The sequence below is a fragment of the Rhinatrema bivittatum genome, chromosome 13 (genome assembly GCF_901001135.1).
Source record: "Rhinatrema bivittatum chromosome 13, aRhiBiv1.1, whole genome shotgun sequence".
NCBI classification, from domain to species: Eukaryota; Metazoa; Chordata; class Amphibia; order Gymnophiona; family Rhinatrematidae; genus Rhinatrema; species Rhinatrema bivittatum.
In genome coordinates this window covers 59,990,755-60,004,905 of record NC_042627.1, presented here as the reverse complement: position 1 = coordinate 60,004,905, position 14,151 = coordinate 59,990,755, and the positions used below count along the sequence as shown (strand labels likewise).

Sequence of the window (14,151 nt, the reverse complement as noted above, 5' to 3'; positions counted from 1 at the left end):
CCCCTAGCAAGGGAAGTAATTAAATAATAATAATGATAAAAATGAGCTCAGATGAGGCAGTGGTGGAGTACAGCTAGTATGGTGCAGTGTGTGGACATCAGTGGAGGGTGTGGATGGCTAAAGGAAAGAACCATATCTGTGTTCCCCGAACAGAAAAATATTACAATAAATAGAGTATCCAGTGTTAGAAGTAAACTAAAGATTCTCCATGGACTCACCATTTTGCCTATCATCAAGACATAAGGTCCTGCCTGTTGATTGACATTTAGAAAATCCAGCAAGCGCACATACCAAAATATTATATTAAGACAGTACGTAATTCTTCCAGCAATGAACACATAGTCCTCAGTTTCCTCAGATGCCTTGTAACTGGCCCCAAATCTCAGTCCAAATCCAACAAAGAAAGTTACAATAGCAACTGTATCGCTGATGTTCAAGTAATCACTGAGCCACACTTTGATCTTCTGTTTAATCTTCCCAGCCTCAGACATAAAAACCTGTGCAAAAGAATAATTCAAATAAGGCCATGCTCAGACAGATTGAACTGCCCGAGACAAACTTATTGCATCTATTAAGCTGAAATAAAACACAGCATTGTGAACCACACTCCATATTCTGGAAATCCACCCTTGCTGAATTAGTTACATACTGAGAACTTCTCTAATACATATCTTGGAAACAAAAGCTGGACTTTAGAGTTAAACGTGAGGATACTTAAAGAATGCTGTGTGTGGCTTAGCAGTGATTTAAAAACAGTAAGTGGTAGCAGCAGTAGCAGCCTATGGGTCAGAAGAGGCGGTCTGAACGTGAACGTGGCAGGAGGAGGAGGAATAGAGAGGAAGGCCGACTCCAGCACCGAGGATCTCCAGAATAGAAGGCGTAGGGGGCAGCACAACAAGAGTAAGGAGAAACAAGAAACATTTCTGCAAAGAGGCTGCACTGGGGATATGTATAACCTGTTATTTCTTGCACTGTACTGGGGATGTTTTCTGGATCCTTAGCAGGTAAGGACCAACGTAAGGTAAGACTTATCCAAGGGCAATGTGGTGCATCAGCTTTTCTGATCCCCACCCCCACCCCATAGCTCTGATCTTTAGATGTTTTATTTCTGTAGATACTGAAAGACCTGATGAGGGGGTAAGATATGCTAATTTTAGCCAGTTATCTTTAGGGAAATTTTCAGCTGAACCTAACTGGCCAGGTTTTTAGCTGAATAGTCCCCTAAATCTACTTGGTCACAATTTGACCAGCTAGATTTAGTGCAGCTTATTCCCTGGCGAAACTTAGCCGGTTAATGCTGAAAATCTGACACTAAATAGCTAAGTCCTCTTTAAAATTAAAAAAAAAAAAATTTTAAAAACTCTTTTCCCTCCCGATTCTCAAAATATTAAAAAAATCCCCACTCTGCCCCAGCCCACCTTCTTCTTTCTCTCCTTCCTCCAGCTCCCCTCCCCGATATTAGCAAATTAGCAAAGAGAAATGAGTTAAGCACGGTACCTCATGGACTTTCTCAATGGCAGATGTGAAAATGTAAATAATAACAATCCATTCTTGCACCGATGGTAAATAGTCCATTTCTACAAGAACCACAAACGTATAAAGCATCAGAAATCCTAAGTAAGCCAGCTGTAAAAGAGGAAGCACAGTTGTGTTGTATACCACTGTAACGTGAAACAGATGAGTGTCTGATACGAAGCACAAAGCTCAGAAGGGTGACATCAAGAACAAAAGCCTGGCATACTGAGGTTGTACAAAAATACCTAAGGTTTTCTGGTGGACACTGTCTGATCGCTCTATTTACAAATAAGCTTGTGGGCTTTGGCTATCCAGGTTTAATTCTATCGTACCTGAATGCTTGATAGAAAAAGTGTTTGCATAGCTTTGGTATGTCTCATGTCGATAAGAAATTATGGAGCATCATCTTTAGATCCACTAGAGGAGGCATCTGCAGTTTAGCATTAATTGACCCAGTGGCTCAGCAGCATTGCTGTTCGGAAGACCCGAGATCAATTCCCAAGCCAGGCTTTCACTCTCTGGGGGTACTGGAGAGAGCATTCATTGACCCTGTGAGGGGAGAGATCCCAATTATAGCTCAATGATGACACCTACTGGCTGAGACGAGGCTGCACATACACGAGTTCTCTGTAGCTCCCGACCAAGGACTAGCATTGTAATATCTGGGCTAGAGAAGGTTATAAAAGCATTGGGGAAATACCTTGTGTAGTTGTAAATGAAGATTAATGGTGCCATTTCCAATTGGGTTTGAGAAAACAGAAACTGCTGGGTCAAAAATACCATTAAAAACAAAAAACATTATTTATTTATGGTAAATACATTTTCAATTTATTTCCTTTTATCTTTAAATTTATCTTTTACATTTACGAAAGTTAAATGAGTTGGGTGTGAGGTTCCCATGAAATATTTTGTAGAGACATACATGCACAATGATTATGCCAAGGAAAACTTTTCTTATGTAACTACAATTTAAAAAAACAGATGTCTTTGCTAGTGGACAAGTGCCATCCCTAAGCTCCTATAAGGATGATAGGGCAATGTTTTATTGACTTTGACTCTCTTCATCTTCTCCCCCATGAAAACCGGAGATGTTTTATTCCTAATGACATTGGAGAGTACTGAGAATTAAAAGTCAAATCTGACAGCACTAATGATCGTGGTCTCTACTAAGGAAAACACTATACTCAAGAGTAACCTCAGCAAGAAACAACCAAGCATTCACTCAAGTTGGTCCAAATGTTTTTGGCTTTTTTTTTTTTTTTTTTTTACCAAGCAGCTTCCTGTTGCTTTATTGGGTCTCCTGCTAGAATGAGAGCAGTACCGGGATCCTGGTATCACGAGCTTTCATTCACAACTATGTGGGGATTATTTTTTCCTATTTTATGTTCCTCTTCAAAGTACCCCCAGTCTGGTCATTGCAGTGCCAGCCCTTGGATGGGGATCATGCACTAGGGCTCCGGAAGGCCCTGCAATCAAAATCATGGGCCCTGAATCCAGCCACTAGGTGTCACCCTTGAGCGATGACCATGACTCCCTCCCAGCTTCCCTCACATCCCAGGGGCTGTGAATGCTGCCTCTGCAGCGGCCCCAGCCAAGCCAGGGAGAAAATGACCTCACTAGGGGGGGACCTTTCGCATGGTAGTGAGTAGCACTATCACTGAGCTACCAGGCCAGCATGCCCAAAATGTTTTTGGAGGTCAAATCTCTCAAACCAGCCACTCAGATGACTTGGATATTTTTCAGGACTTGAAGCTGCTAAGAAATGAGCACGTTCCCTGCTCCAAACTTTGCTGGGAATAAACGCCACACTAAAAGTGTAATCCATCCGGCCACCGGGGAAAAAGCAAAAATGAAAAGCTAAGCAAAGCTCGGGCACCAGGAGGACACCCAAAATACGGAGCCTTACTCACCATGTTAAACCAGAATTTTACAATAGGCGCATGGTAGAATACATAAAATTTCCGAGTGATTGGAATTCTGTGAAGTGTTGCCTGATTCTCCGTTTCCTGCTTGGTTTCAGTACTGTTCAAAACATTTAATTCCTGAAAAGTCTCCTAGCATGTAAACAGATAAAATGGCAATTAATTATACATAGCAGCTCATCTTTATTTATTCACATATACTTTTCTATTTACTGTTACCACTGGTGTATCTTCTGCTGGGACCTGGAAGTTATTCTCACTGTCTTCCATCGTCATCTGATGAGCATCTTGAGACTGTGGAATGTGGGACATTTCTGCCTTACTTTTATATTCCAGCATTAGGATGGCAGGAGGAATCAGGATGCTCAGAATCACCTGTAAAATTCAAACATTTTATATTAATTTGTCAAAACATGTTTCATCATTAGTCAGGGCAATTTGGGGCTAGTCAGGTTATGGAACACTATGCCTGTTGCACTCTGTACCATGACTGATCCTAAAGAATTCATAATAGCTTTAAAAACCTGGCTATTTAAAGGAAATTGTTCACTATACTAGTTCCAAACAGCCATATATATATATGGAAGTATTAGAAGTATTGTAAATGTGATGCATTTTTATGACTGCTTGGTTTGTCTTTTAACTATGAATATTTTATTGTAAACTGCTCAGACGGACAGTCTACCGTCCTATTTTGCGGTATATAAAAACTTTTAAATAAATAATAAATAAATAAGAGTAGCCACCAGAAACCTTATTTCTTATTCATAAGGTAGAGGCCTAGTAATAATAAAGGGGACAGCTATTCTGAAGAAAAAAATATATATATATATATCTGCCACATGAAGGTTAATTTGATGCCATGTGTTTTTAATGTCCCTCGGTTTTATGTATTTTATTGTGTATGTTACATTGTATGCCGCCACAATCTATGGAGTATGCGGCCAAGAAGTTCTTTTAAATAAATAAATAAATCAGAATGTAAGTAGTTCATTCCATATCAGGTGCAAAAAGCAAATAAAAGAAATCTGTTGGCCCAGATGCCCGCTGAAGGAGTTTACTTTATAATGTGATTCTGTTCCTCTTTGGGGATGTTTCATAAAATAAGACTGCACTTGAGGCATTAAGAATTTTTCCACCACAGACATGATTGGTAAATCAGGCCTGGCATAGGAAGCCATTGTCTCAGCATACAAAATGTGTTCCACTGACAATGCACACACTGCAAAGCCAACGATGTAGTCCAGGAAAAACATCTGGCACAGGAGTTCACGTCAGTGCAGTTATACATTGGTTTCGGTATCTTTAAGTTTTGATATATTCTCCCCTGTTTGAAAGAGCCAGGACATTCAGAGCATTCTTGGCTTAGGCCGATTGTCTGGTCACAGTAGAACAGGTATCAGTGGACCCATTTGGTGCCTCAGTGGAACTGCCATGTGGAGGACCCGGGTTCAATTTCCAGGTCAGGTCTTCTGCTCCTCGGGTCAGCCTGGGTTCGGGATACCACGCAGGCAGCATTCACAGCCCCTTTGATAGAGGAAGTCCCTGTCCTTGTGCAACAGTGACACCTAGTGGCCAGATTTAGGTCTACGATTACAGAGTTGCAGAAGGAGCCCTAGTGCATGGCCCCTGGCTGAGGAACGTCACTGTTATAACTAATAGGCCGATACAGAAAGAAACGCAGGACAGCGGGCGAGCACCCGCTCTCCCGGCGTGCGCACAGGCCAGTGTCCTGTGCGAGCGATACAGTAAATACAAATATGCTAATTAGGGCCCGCGGTAACAGGAGGCGCTAGGGACACTAGCGCGTCCCTAGCGCCTCCTTTTTGACAGGAGCGGCAGCTGTCAGCGGGTTTGACAGCCGATGCTCAATTTTGCCGGCGTCGGTTCTCGGACCCACTGACAACCACGGGTTCGGAAACCGGACGCCGGCAAAATTGAGCGTCCGATTTTCAACCCGCAAGCCGCAGGCCGATTTAAATTTTTTTATTTTTAATTATTTTTTACTTTTGGGACCTCCAACTTAATATCGCCATATTAAGTTGGAGGGTGTACAGAAAAGCAGTTTTTACTGCTTTTCTGTACACTTTCCCGGTGCTGAGAGAAATTAACGCCTACCTTTGGGTAGGCGCTAATTTCTAAAAGTAAAATGTGTGGCTTGGCTGCATATTTTACTTTCTGAATCGCGCGGGAATAACTAATAGTGCCCGCAACATGCATTTGCATATTGCGGGCGCTCTTAGTTTCAGAGGGGTTGGACACGCGTTTTTGATGCACTATTACCCCTTACTGAATAAGGGGTAAAGCTAGCGAATCAGAAACATGCGTCCAACCGCGGGTTAACAGTGCGCTCTGCTGGAGCGCACTGTACTGTATCATCGGCCTGTGTGCTAGGCAAGTTTGGTGTGGATAGAGAAATAAGTAGAAAAATGCCCAAATAGAGGTGCCGGATCCCAGTTCCACTTCTAATTGAGCTAGAAGCCCAAAAATAAGATCAAAAGGATCAGGCTCCATCCCCAAAAAAACAGGTTTGAGCCTTAATGATTAGTTTTAATTAAACTTTGTTTTTTGAGTTGGGCCATAAGCATAATAAAGATAAATCAGAATAATATAAATCTTAGAGAGAGTATTAAGACAGAGCAACAGAGAAAGACAGTAAGTAAATATGGGGCATTCTGCCCTTTTCAATTCAAGTTCATCTTATATCTAATGAACTGTGGACACAGTTTAATTCTTTGTACATTACCTTAAACCACGAGTTCTTCCTCATATTCAGCCTTCCCATCCACATATCAGATAACAACATTTGTGTGCACGTGTGAGCTACAAACAGGCGAAGTCTTGAAGACACCGCTAGTTTAAGGCAGGTAGAATTACTCCAGTTTTTCAGCTCATACGTCAGCAGCTTCATTGCCATGGTTTCATCTTGTCTGAAGGACTGTTCTAGAAGCTCCACGGCCAGCTGTCCAAACTCTCTATAGTATTAATAAACAGACAAGAAAGACTTTGGGAATGTAATCTGACACAGAAATGTAATTTGCTCTATTAAACTTGAAAGGAGGGGATTAGTGGATAGGGATGTGAATTGGGCTTCGGACGATTGAAAATATCGGACGATATTTTCAAAATCGTCAGAAATCGGGGGCTCCCGATAAGAGAACCCCACGATTTTGTTCCTGGGGTTCTCTTATCGTTTTGGGGGAGGACAGGAAAAACGGAACACCAAAACAATCCTTAAACGCACCCCGACCCTTTAAAACTGTTCCCTTAGCTTCCCCCACCCTCCCGAACCCCCCCCCCCCCCCAAAACTTTTTACAAGTACCTGGTGGTCCAGTGGGGGTCCCGGGAGCCATCTCCCACTCTCGGGCCGTCAGCTGCCACTAATCAAAATGGCGCCGATGGCCCTTTGCCCTTACCATGTGACAGGGTATCCGTGCCATTGGCCGGCCCCTGTCACATGGTAGGAGCATTGGATGGCCTGCGCCATTTTTAAAGATGGCGCCAGCCGTCCATTACTGTTCTTCATAATTACTTTAGTCAAATCACTTTAGATAAATGAATGCTCAGTGGAACGCTTTCACTAAAATTCATCAGTACGTAAGCTGATTCCAGAAGCATTAAAACTTCTCTTTTTCCTTACTTCAATAACATGAAAGACTAGGGTGGAACATTTGTAAAAACCACTGCCGATTGCTATGAAAGCCTGAGAAAATGACAAATGTATACTTTACTTGGAATATTTCTTCAGCTCTTCCGACGTATCGTCAATGACATCGCTCTGTTTTGCTTCACAAGCCATGGAGCGATTCAGCTTGCAGGCAACCAAAGCTTTGGCCATGGACTCCTCTCCATGCTGCCAGAAGAAAAGAGCCATCTTCTGCCGCTTCATTAGCACAGCCCAAACCAGGAGCTCATTAAAAGGGTAGAGGAAGGGCCTGCTTTCCAGGTTATCAAGATCTACGGTTTCCTCTTTGGTTCTTTTCTTTCTTGCTTCTTCTACGGCACCACCCACCTTTTACAAGAAAGTGGGGGGAATGTTACCTCACAAATCAATTTCTTTCAGTTTTTTAGCATACCCGAAACACACATTGTCCCATTTACAAAATAAGAATATTGCCTTAAACAGACACAGGATACTAGAAAAGTCTTTTTTTGAAAAGGTAGCTCCATACTGTGTTTTTTTTAATGAAAAGAGTGCTGCCAGAATTGGTCAAAAGAAAAACAGCATAAGGCATGTCCAAATGGACTGGATAATTGTCAAAGGAATTTACCTAGTTAACTATGCAGTAACTCTGGTAAATTCCCCAGGGTGAGAGTTGTTCACCTCTCAGCAGCTAAAACTATTTCCACAAGGCAGCTAGATTTAGCCACTGGAAAAGGGGGTAGGACCTGGGCAGGGGAGGGAAGTATTCACATTCATTTGGTCCCTACTAGAGTACAGTGGACAGATACAACTTTCAAAACAGACCCCTTGATTTATATTAAAATACAACAAAGTATTGATTAACAAGCACAGTTAGAACACACGAACCCCACTTATTAAAACTGTAAATAGCTATAAGGCACAGATACCTTAGGTCTGCATGGCTGAGCAGTCTGGATGAATTGGGCATGGCGAGTTTTTTCTTTTCTTTCTGATCTAGTAACGAGGGATTTATGGTCCTCACAGTGATGAGTTGCCCTATTGGAAATATTTCTTCCAGACCTCTGAAATTTAAAAACAGAGGGATTATATATATATTTTTTGTGACTGATTAATTTTGCATAAATTCACTGAAGGGACAGCCCCCATGAAAACTGATTCTATTGCCAGACCAGATGTGTGCCACATGTTGCAACAGATATCCTGAGGCGAAGGGGAATGAAAATGCAAAAGTACTCATGTTCCTGGAGTCCACTGTTAAAGAGAATTGTTTTGCTTAAAATAAGTTTGTTTGAAGTATGAACTTCTACTGTCAGAAAACACCTGTGTGACTCCACAGCTGATTGGATAGCAGAAAAATCTGCATATTCATTGTTGGAATCCAATATGGCAAGTTAGTCCATAACAGAAAACACAGCTGAGATTCGCGGTATTTTATAAACTGTGCAACTGCCACCACATAGTTTATAAAATACAGCCTTAACTTTAGATGCACTGATTTAGATGCATATCTGCTGACTTATGCAGACTATTGAAAATTACCCTCTTACTGTCTGCCTCATTTGCATCTCATTTATCGCTGGCCGTTAATGTTCCTGATAAACATCACAATTACATGCATTAATGGCCACTTTACCACATCGGCTGCAATGTCTCTAATGACGAGGCAGTTTCATACATCTAGACTTGGTATTTCTTAACAGCATGGCCAAGCACCACCACCAGTGATCAAGTGCTTCCCAAAATTTCCTACCTGATTGAGATTTTTGTAAAGAAAGCGAAAACGCTTTCGGGTGTAGGTGCACCTGTAGGTTCCTCCCATGAGATATTCAATGACAAGCCCCACATCAATCAGGGTGATTTTATATCCTGGAGGAAGGTTTCCCTACAAGAAGAAATGTCCTCTTACTCTGGTGGAGATGTTACATTACGATCTTGGCCACATGCACAGAGAAGGAAATGCGTGGCTGTACTGGACCCTTATTTACAGAAGATCAAGCATGCCGAGTGAAACCTAAAACCAGTAGATCCAGCCAGTTCTACGATAAGGTTTCACTCCTCCACAAAAGGCCCCAGACAAGCTCCCTGAAAAACATCTGCATTATCTGAGCTGCTTCAAGTCTTACCACTTAGCACTTGTATTTCGGAAATAATTTGTTTCTCTGTGAGAACTTTAATATCTGAACAGTAGCTTCAATTCCAGCCATCCAAAATAATACGAAATTTAAATTTCCTTTTCAGCCTGTGTAGCACTACAAAAGCTATTCATATTAATGTTAGATTTTTACCTTTTTGACATCTCGGAGAAGATGGAAAAGTGCTGAATTAGTTGAACATTGTTTCTTTATAAAAAATTAAAAGAGAAAAATATAATTATGGTGAGGAAGATGAACACAAGAAGTGATCCTTATGGCTCAGCCATGCCAGGACTATAGTCCACACTGTCTATGTGTCACAGCAGTGCCAGGGCTGCAATACACACTGGATCAGCAAACAGATCATCTTATGGAAACTAATTCATCCTTTCTCTATAAAACTCACAGTAAACTAATTCTCAGATAAATTACCTATTTGTATGGATTGTAAGACCTATAATTAAATGATCTGTTTTTAGGTTCCAAAGGCAAAGTCTTGAACAAGCTTCATGTGTCTTTTCGACCTTGAAGGAAGTCTTGATGCATTTGTAGCCCGAGTATTGAGAATGTGTCAGATTTCAGCATCAAGGTCATTTGTCCTTCCTCTCCCCTCCCTCCTTACCACCACCACTACCACTGCCCTTCCACATCTCCCTCTCATCACTGACTACATCCAAACTTACCATCATTACTGCTCATCTATACTCTTCCTCCACCACCACCACTGACACAATTCCACACCACCTACTGCAACTGCCGCTCCTCTACACCCCACACTGTTGCTGTTCCTCACCCCCCCCCCCCCCCCACCACACACACACACACACACACATGGAGCAAAGGCTGCTGATGCTCCCTACCTACCTGCCTCATCACAGTCACTGTTGTACCTCCAACACTCTTCACCACTGCAGCTGCTGCTTCTCCACACCTTTACATCCTTATGATCCCATACCCTCGACCACTGCCACTCTCTCCTCCAAGCTCTCTGCTGCTCCTGCTCCTCCACTCCTTCTCATATAAACTCCACTGAGCCTCCCCACTCGTCTGTCATCACCACTCTTCCACAACCAATACCTCTGTTGGTCCTCTACAGCCCACCTCCAACACTACCCCACTACTGTTCCTCCACATCCACCCCCCATGGGCACTGACACCACTTTTCCATGCCTCGGCTCCTTGATGACCAACTGCTGTTTATCCTTAACTACCCTTCCCCGCAGGCTACCATCTGCTCCTTCACACCCCCTCCTGTTTCCCTGAAGACCACAGGACAAAGTAGAAAGGAGATGGCAAGTGAGCAGCAGGTAAGAGAAAAATTGATGTTGGCTTCCCACTCTTGCCTTTCCTACATCTTTCTAACCCCATGTAAGTCTGTGCTCCTGCACATCTCCTTCCTAGTCAGCCTCTACTCCTCTAAACGCACTCTGACATGCTCCCGTGAACCCCACATTTCTTGCATCTGCTCCTCCATTAAATCTCCCCCCCCCAACCCATGTCAGACCTCCAGTCCTCCACACACACGCTCCGCAGACCTCTGCCTGTTTCTCCACTTTCCCATTTCCACCTTCCTCGCCACACCAGTCCCTTGCTTTGCAGGCTGCTGCTCTTCTCCACCCAAGTTGCATAACTATATGTATTTTAGAGCATCATTAACGATTTTTCTACCTACAAGGACTTTAGCCTTCTGAATCCTGTGGCAGTGTATTGGTAATATTGTTTTGATCCCGCAATTCGCAACTAGCAGAGGATTTTTCATCTACTCTAAATCCCTTCGTAACTTACTTTAGCTCAGTTATTGCAGGGACAGCCGTTGGCTGGGGGCCATAACCAGGCCTCCTTCTGGCGTCCTGCAAATCTGAGTGCTAAATACAACCACTAGATGTCACCATTGTGCAATGAGTATGATTCTCTCTCCCAGAGGGTCTCCGAATGCTGCCTCTGCAGCATCTCTAACTCCAGTTGACCTGGGAGCAGAAGACCTGAGCTGAGAATCAAATGCAAGTCTCTGCCCTTGAGTCTCCAGCCACCCCATACATTGTGTATTCTTGAAGTCTATTCCAATGTACAGTTTAAAAAGTAAAAAAAAAAAACAGTGTGCTATTTATCTAATAGAAACTCATGCCTTCAGCGTCCTAAAATGTGCCACACTTGTGATGAGCACTTTTACTACTTGTTCAAAATAAGGCTGCCTAGTGTTTACAACATTACAGTCAATTTAGGATGATTAAAATCTGGGCTAGTTGGAATCATCTCTATAGTCCTGGAAGGTCAGGGGTCATATCATGCACTTACTGTATTATAAAGTTCTTCCAGCCTGGGAATTGTCAGGAATCTATGCATGCTTACTCCATTTTCAATAAGAAGTTTTACAAATGAAACCCTGTCCATGACAAGGGCATCCAACATAGCCTGCTCCAGGGATCCAACCTGAGGACAGTGTGCAACAGTCGTTGTTAGCTACAGAGGTAATGGTATAATTGTTTTAATACCTGTTCATCTTAAGTGCAGTACCCATGAAAAGGAGATCACACTCAGGCACAGCCTTAGAATGCATGTCTACACGTAGTAATGGAGCAGAGATTCTTCCATTTTACACTTTGCAAAGAGCTATATGAAGATCCACATATAACACAGCCTCTTAAATGCAGGGAAACTGAATGGATTATGAACAAAGCTCTAAACTATAAAAGCGGTATACACACAGGTCAGAAAGCTTCAAGTACATTTCATAGCAGCATTTTATTATTCACAATGAAGGGTGTTACATCCCAAGTGAGACACTGGTTGTTGATTGTGGTCAGAACCAGAATACTAGCTCACAACTATTTCTAATAATGACCTGCATGAAGCATAAAATACTAAAATAGCGCATATATATATATATATATATATATATATATACATATACAGTGAGAGAGAGAAGAGAGAGAGACACACACAATTACAACCAAATTTTAAAAGCATTGCTTGAGTTAAAATGCCCACAAATGTGAGTATGTGGGCCTCGCTTGAGCAGTGCAGATGTTTGCATGCACATATGAATGCGTGTGAGCAAAAAATAAGGAGGCAGAAAGAAGGCGGGGCATGAGCGTTCCACGGCAGGGCCGGCAGTTATGCACATAACTCCATATTTTAAAACTGGAGGCCGCAGCACGCAGCAGCCTGTTAGCCACATAACTTTACTGCTGCCCCTGATGAGGAGCAAGTCTGCAGATCTCGCATTTTAGGCCTTACATGACAGGGTGGGGAGTTAGGGTCAACTGGGAGGCATGCAGGATGAAGAACCAGAAGGGTCTGGATGACTTCAAGATTGACTGGGCAGACTGGTGGACTAATTGAAAAAACTGGGAATGTCCCCACGCGAGCATGTTTCAAAATCCGCTTACATATACGAGTTAAAGCCGGCAAAGTCCTATGGAAGATATGTGAAGTAGGTTTGCTTGAGTAATCTCTTACAATTAAGAGCTATAGTTACATGTGCCAGGTGAATTTTAAATCTTACATGCATAAACGCGCACACGATTTAAAACTGCAGCGCATCTCTGTTAGCGCGCCCATGGGTGCCTGCACACTGATAGATTAGAGTAGATTTATTTGTATTTATTTATTTAAAAAAGCTTTTATATACCGCTATTTGGATATGACCATCATAGATTAGATTAAAGAGATAGACAGATTAGATAGATAGGAAAGGTTTGAAATTTTAATTTATGTGTTTTAAATGATGTATTTTTATGTATTTTATTGTGAACCGTCTTGATTGTCTATAGGTGTATGGTATGTGCGGTATATAAATAATAAATGAAATTAAATAGAGTAAATAGGTTAGATAGACTGATAGATTAGATTAGTTAGATTAGATAGAGTTACCATACATACCAGCCATTGCTGTCCATAAACAAAAACATGGTCCTTGGCAATGTCAACTCTATCCCATGCCAGTGTCAGGGCAAGCTGGTCAAATGCAGACGCATTCATTCCTATATAAAAAAAAAAAAAGAAAAAGAAAAAAATGTTATCTTTGTATTTCCATCTGTTTATGAAAAACTATTGAGGTCCATATTCAAAAACATTTAGCCGGCTAACTTAGAAGTTAGTCGGCAAAATGAACATTTGGGCACATTTCTGGCTAATAAGGCAGGGGGGCTAGAATTTAGCCAGATTCCAGGGGCGTAACTGGGAGGAGTTGAGCTAGCCGGATGATTTAGCTGGCTAAGTCTTCTCTGCACAAAGAGCTGCCCTAGAGCTAGCCGGATGAAGTTAGCCAGCCATGTTTAAGACAGCCAGATATATTCAATAGTGAGGTGCTGATGCCACTATTGGTGCCCTTTGCTTCCCTTCTGGTGTTCTTGGGATGTTCATTCCACTTTTTGTGCTGTTTTGCCCCTCTTTTGGTATTTTGGGGTGTTCATGCCACTGTTGGTGCCCTTTGGCCCTCTTTTGGTGTCATGAGGCATTCAAGCCTCTCATGGTGTCTTGGGGTGCTTTTGTTTCTGCTACTGATGCCTGCCAGCAAATTTCATAAAAGTTGGATGAAAAGCCCCCAACTTAAAGCCATCTAGAGTGATTTTTTTTTTGGCAAACACTGTCAGTCAGGTTTCTATCAGACCTGTGGAACTGTGCCAGTCCTATTGGCACTCTCAAATGATGCACAAAGACAGGTGGATAAGAGAAGGAACACTTTATTGTGTTCCTTGACCTTACTGTGGCCTTCAACATGGTTGATCACGAGCTACTACTCCAACAACTGTCATCACTGGGAATTCCTGGTCCTCTCCCTTTCCAGTGGTTATGTTCTTTCTTATCTCATAGACTTTTTTTTTTTTTTTTTTTTTTTTTTTTAAAGAGGATAGTCACTCCATTCCTCATAAAATGGATTGGGGATACCGCAAAGTTCATTGCTGTCCCTTATATTGTTTAACACCTATCTTT

The 14,151-nt window shown here is 42.1% G+C and overlaps 1 protein-coding gene and 1 long non-coding RNA gene across 2 annotated transcripts in view; one reads left to right on the top strand and one right to left on the bottom strand.

The window, feature by feature from the left end:
* LOC115075156 (transient receptor potential cation channel subfamily M member 7-like) overlaps positions 1-14,151 on the bottom strand; it is a 73,520-nt gene that overhangs the window by 33,803 nt on the left and 25,566 nt on the right. The window contains exons 11-21 of the mRNA XM_029575376.1: positions 13,099-13,199; positions 11,512-11,646; positions 9,370-9,423; positions 8,835-8,966; positions 8,011-8,145; positions 7,170-7,450; positions 6,184-6,412; positions 3,657-3,812; positions 3,426-3,569; positions 1,498-1,626; positions 219-497 (exon numbers count right to left, since the gene is read on the bottom strand). Of these exons, the coding sequence (XP_029431236.1) occupies positions 219-497; positions 1,498-1,626; positions 3,426-3,569; positions 3,657-3,812; positions 6,184-6,412; positions 7,170-7,450; positions 8,011-8,145; positions 8,835-8,966; positions 9,370-9,423; positions 11,512-11,646; positions 13,099-13,199 (1,775 nt within the window). The remainder of the gene's footprint in view (positions 1-218; positions 498-1,497; positions 1,627-3,425; positions 3,570-3,656; positions 3,813-6,183; positions 6,413-7,169; positions 7,451-8,010; positions 8,146-8,834; positions 8,967-9,369; positions 9,424-11,511; positions 11,647-13,098; positions 13,200-14,151) is intronic.
* LOC115075158 overlaps positions 10,437-14,151 on the top strand; it is a 162,468-nt gene continuing 158,753 nt past the window's right edge. Inside the window, exon 1 of the long non-coding RNA XR_003852447.1 lies at positions 10,437-10,523. This is a non-coding gene — a long non-coding RNA (uncharacterized LOC115075158). The remainder of the gene's footprint in view (positions 10,524-14,151) is intronic.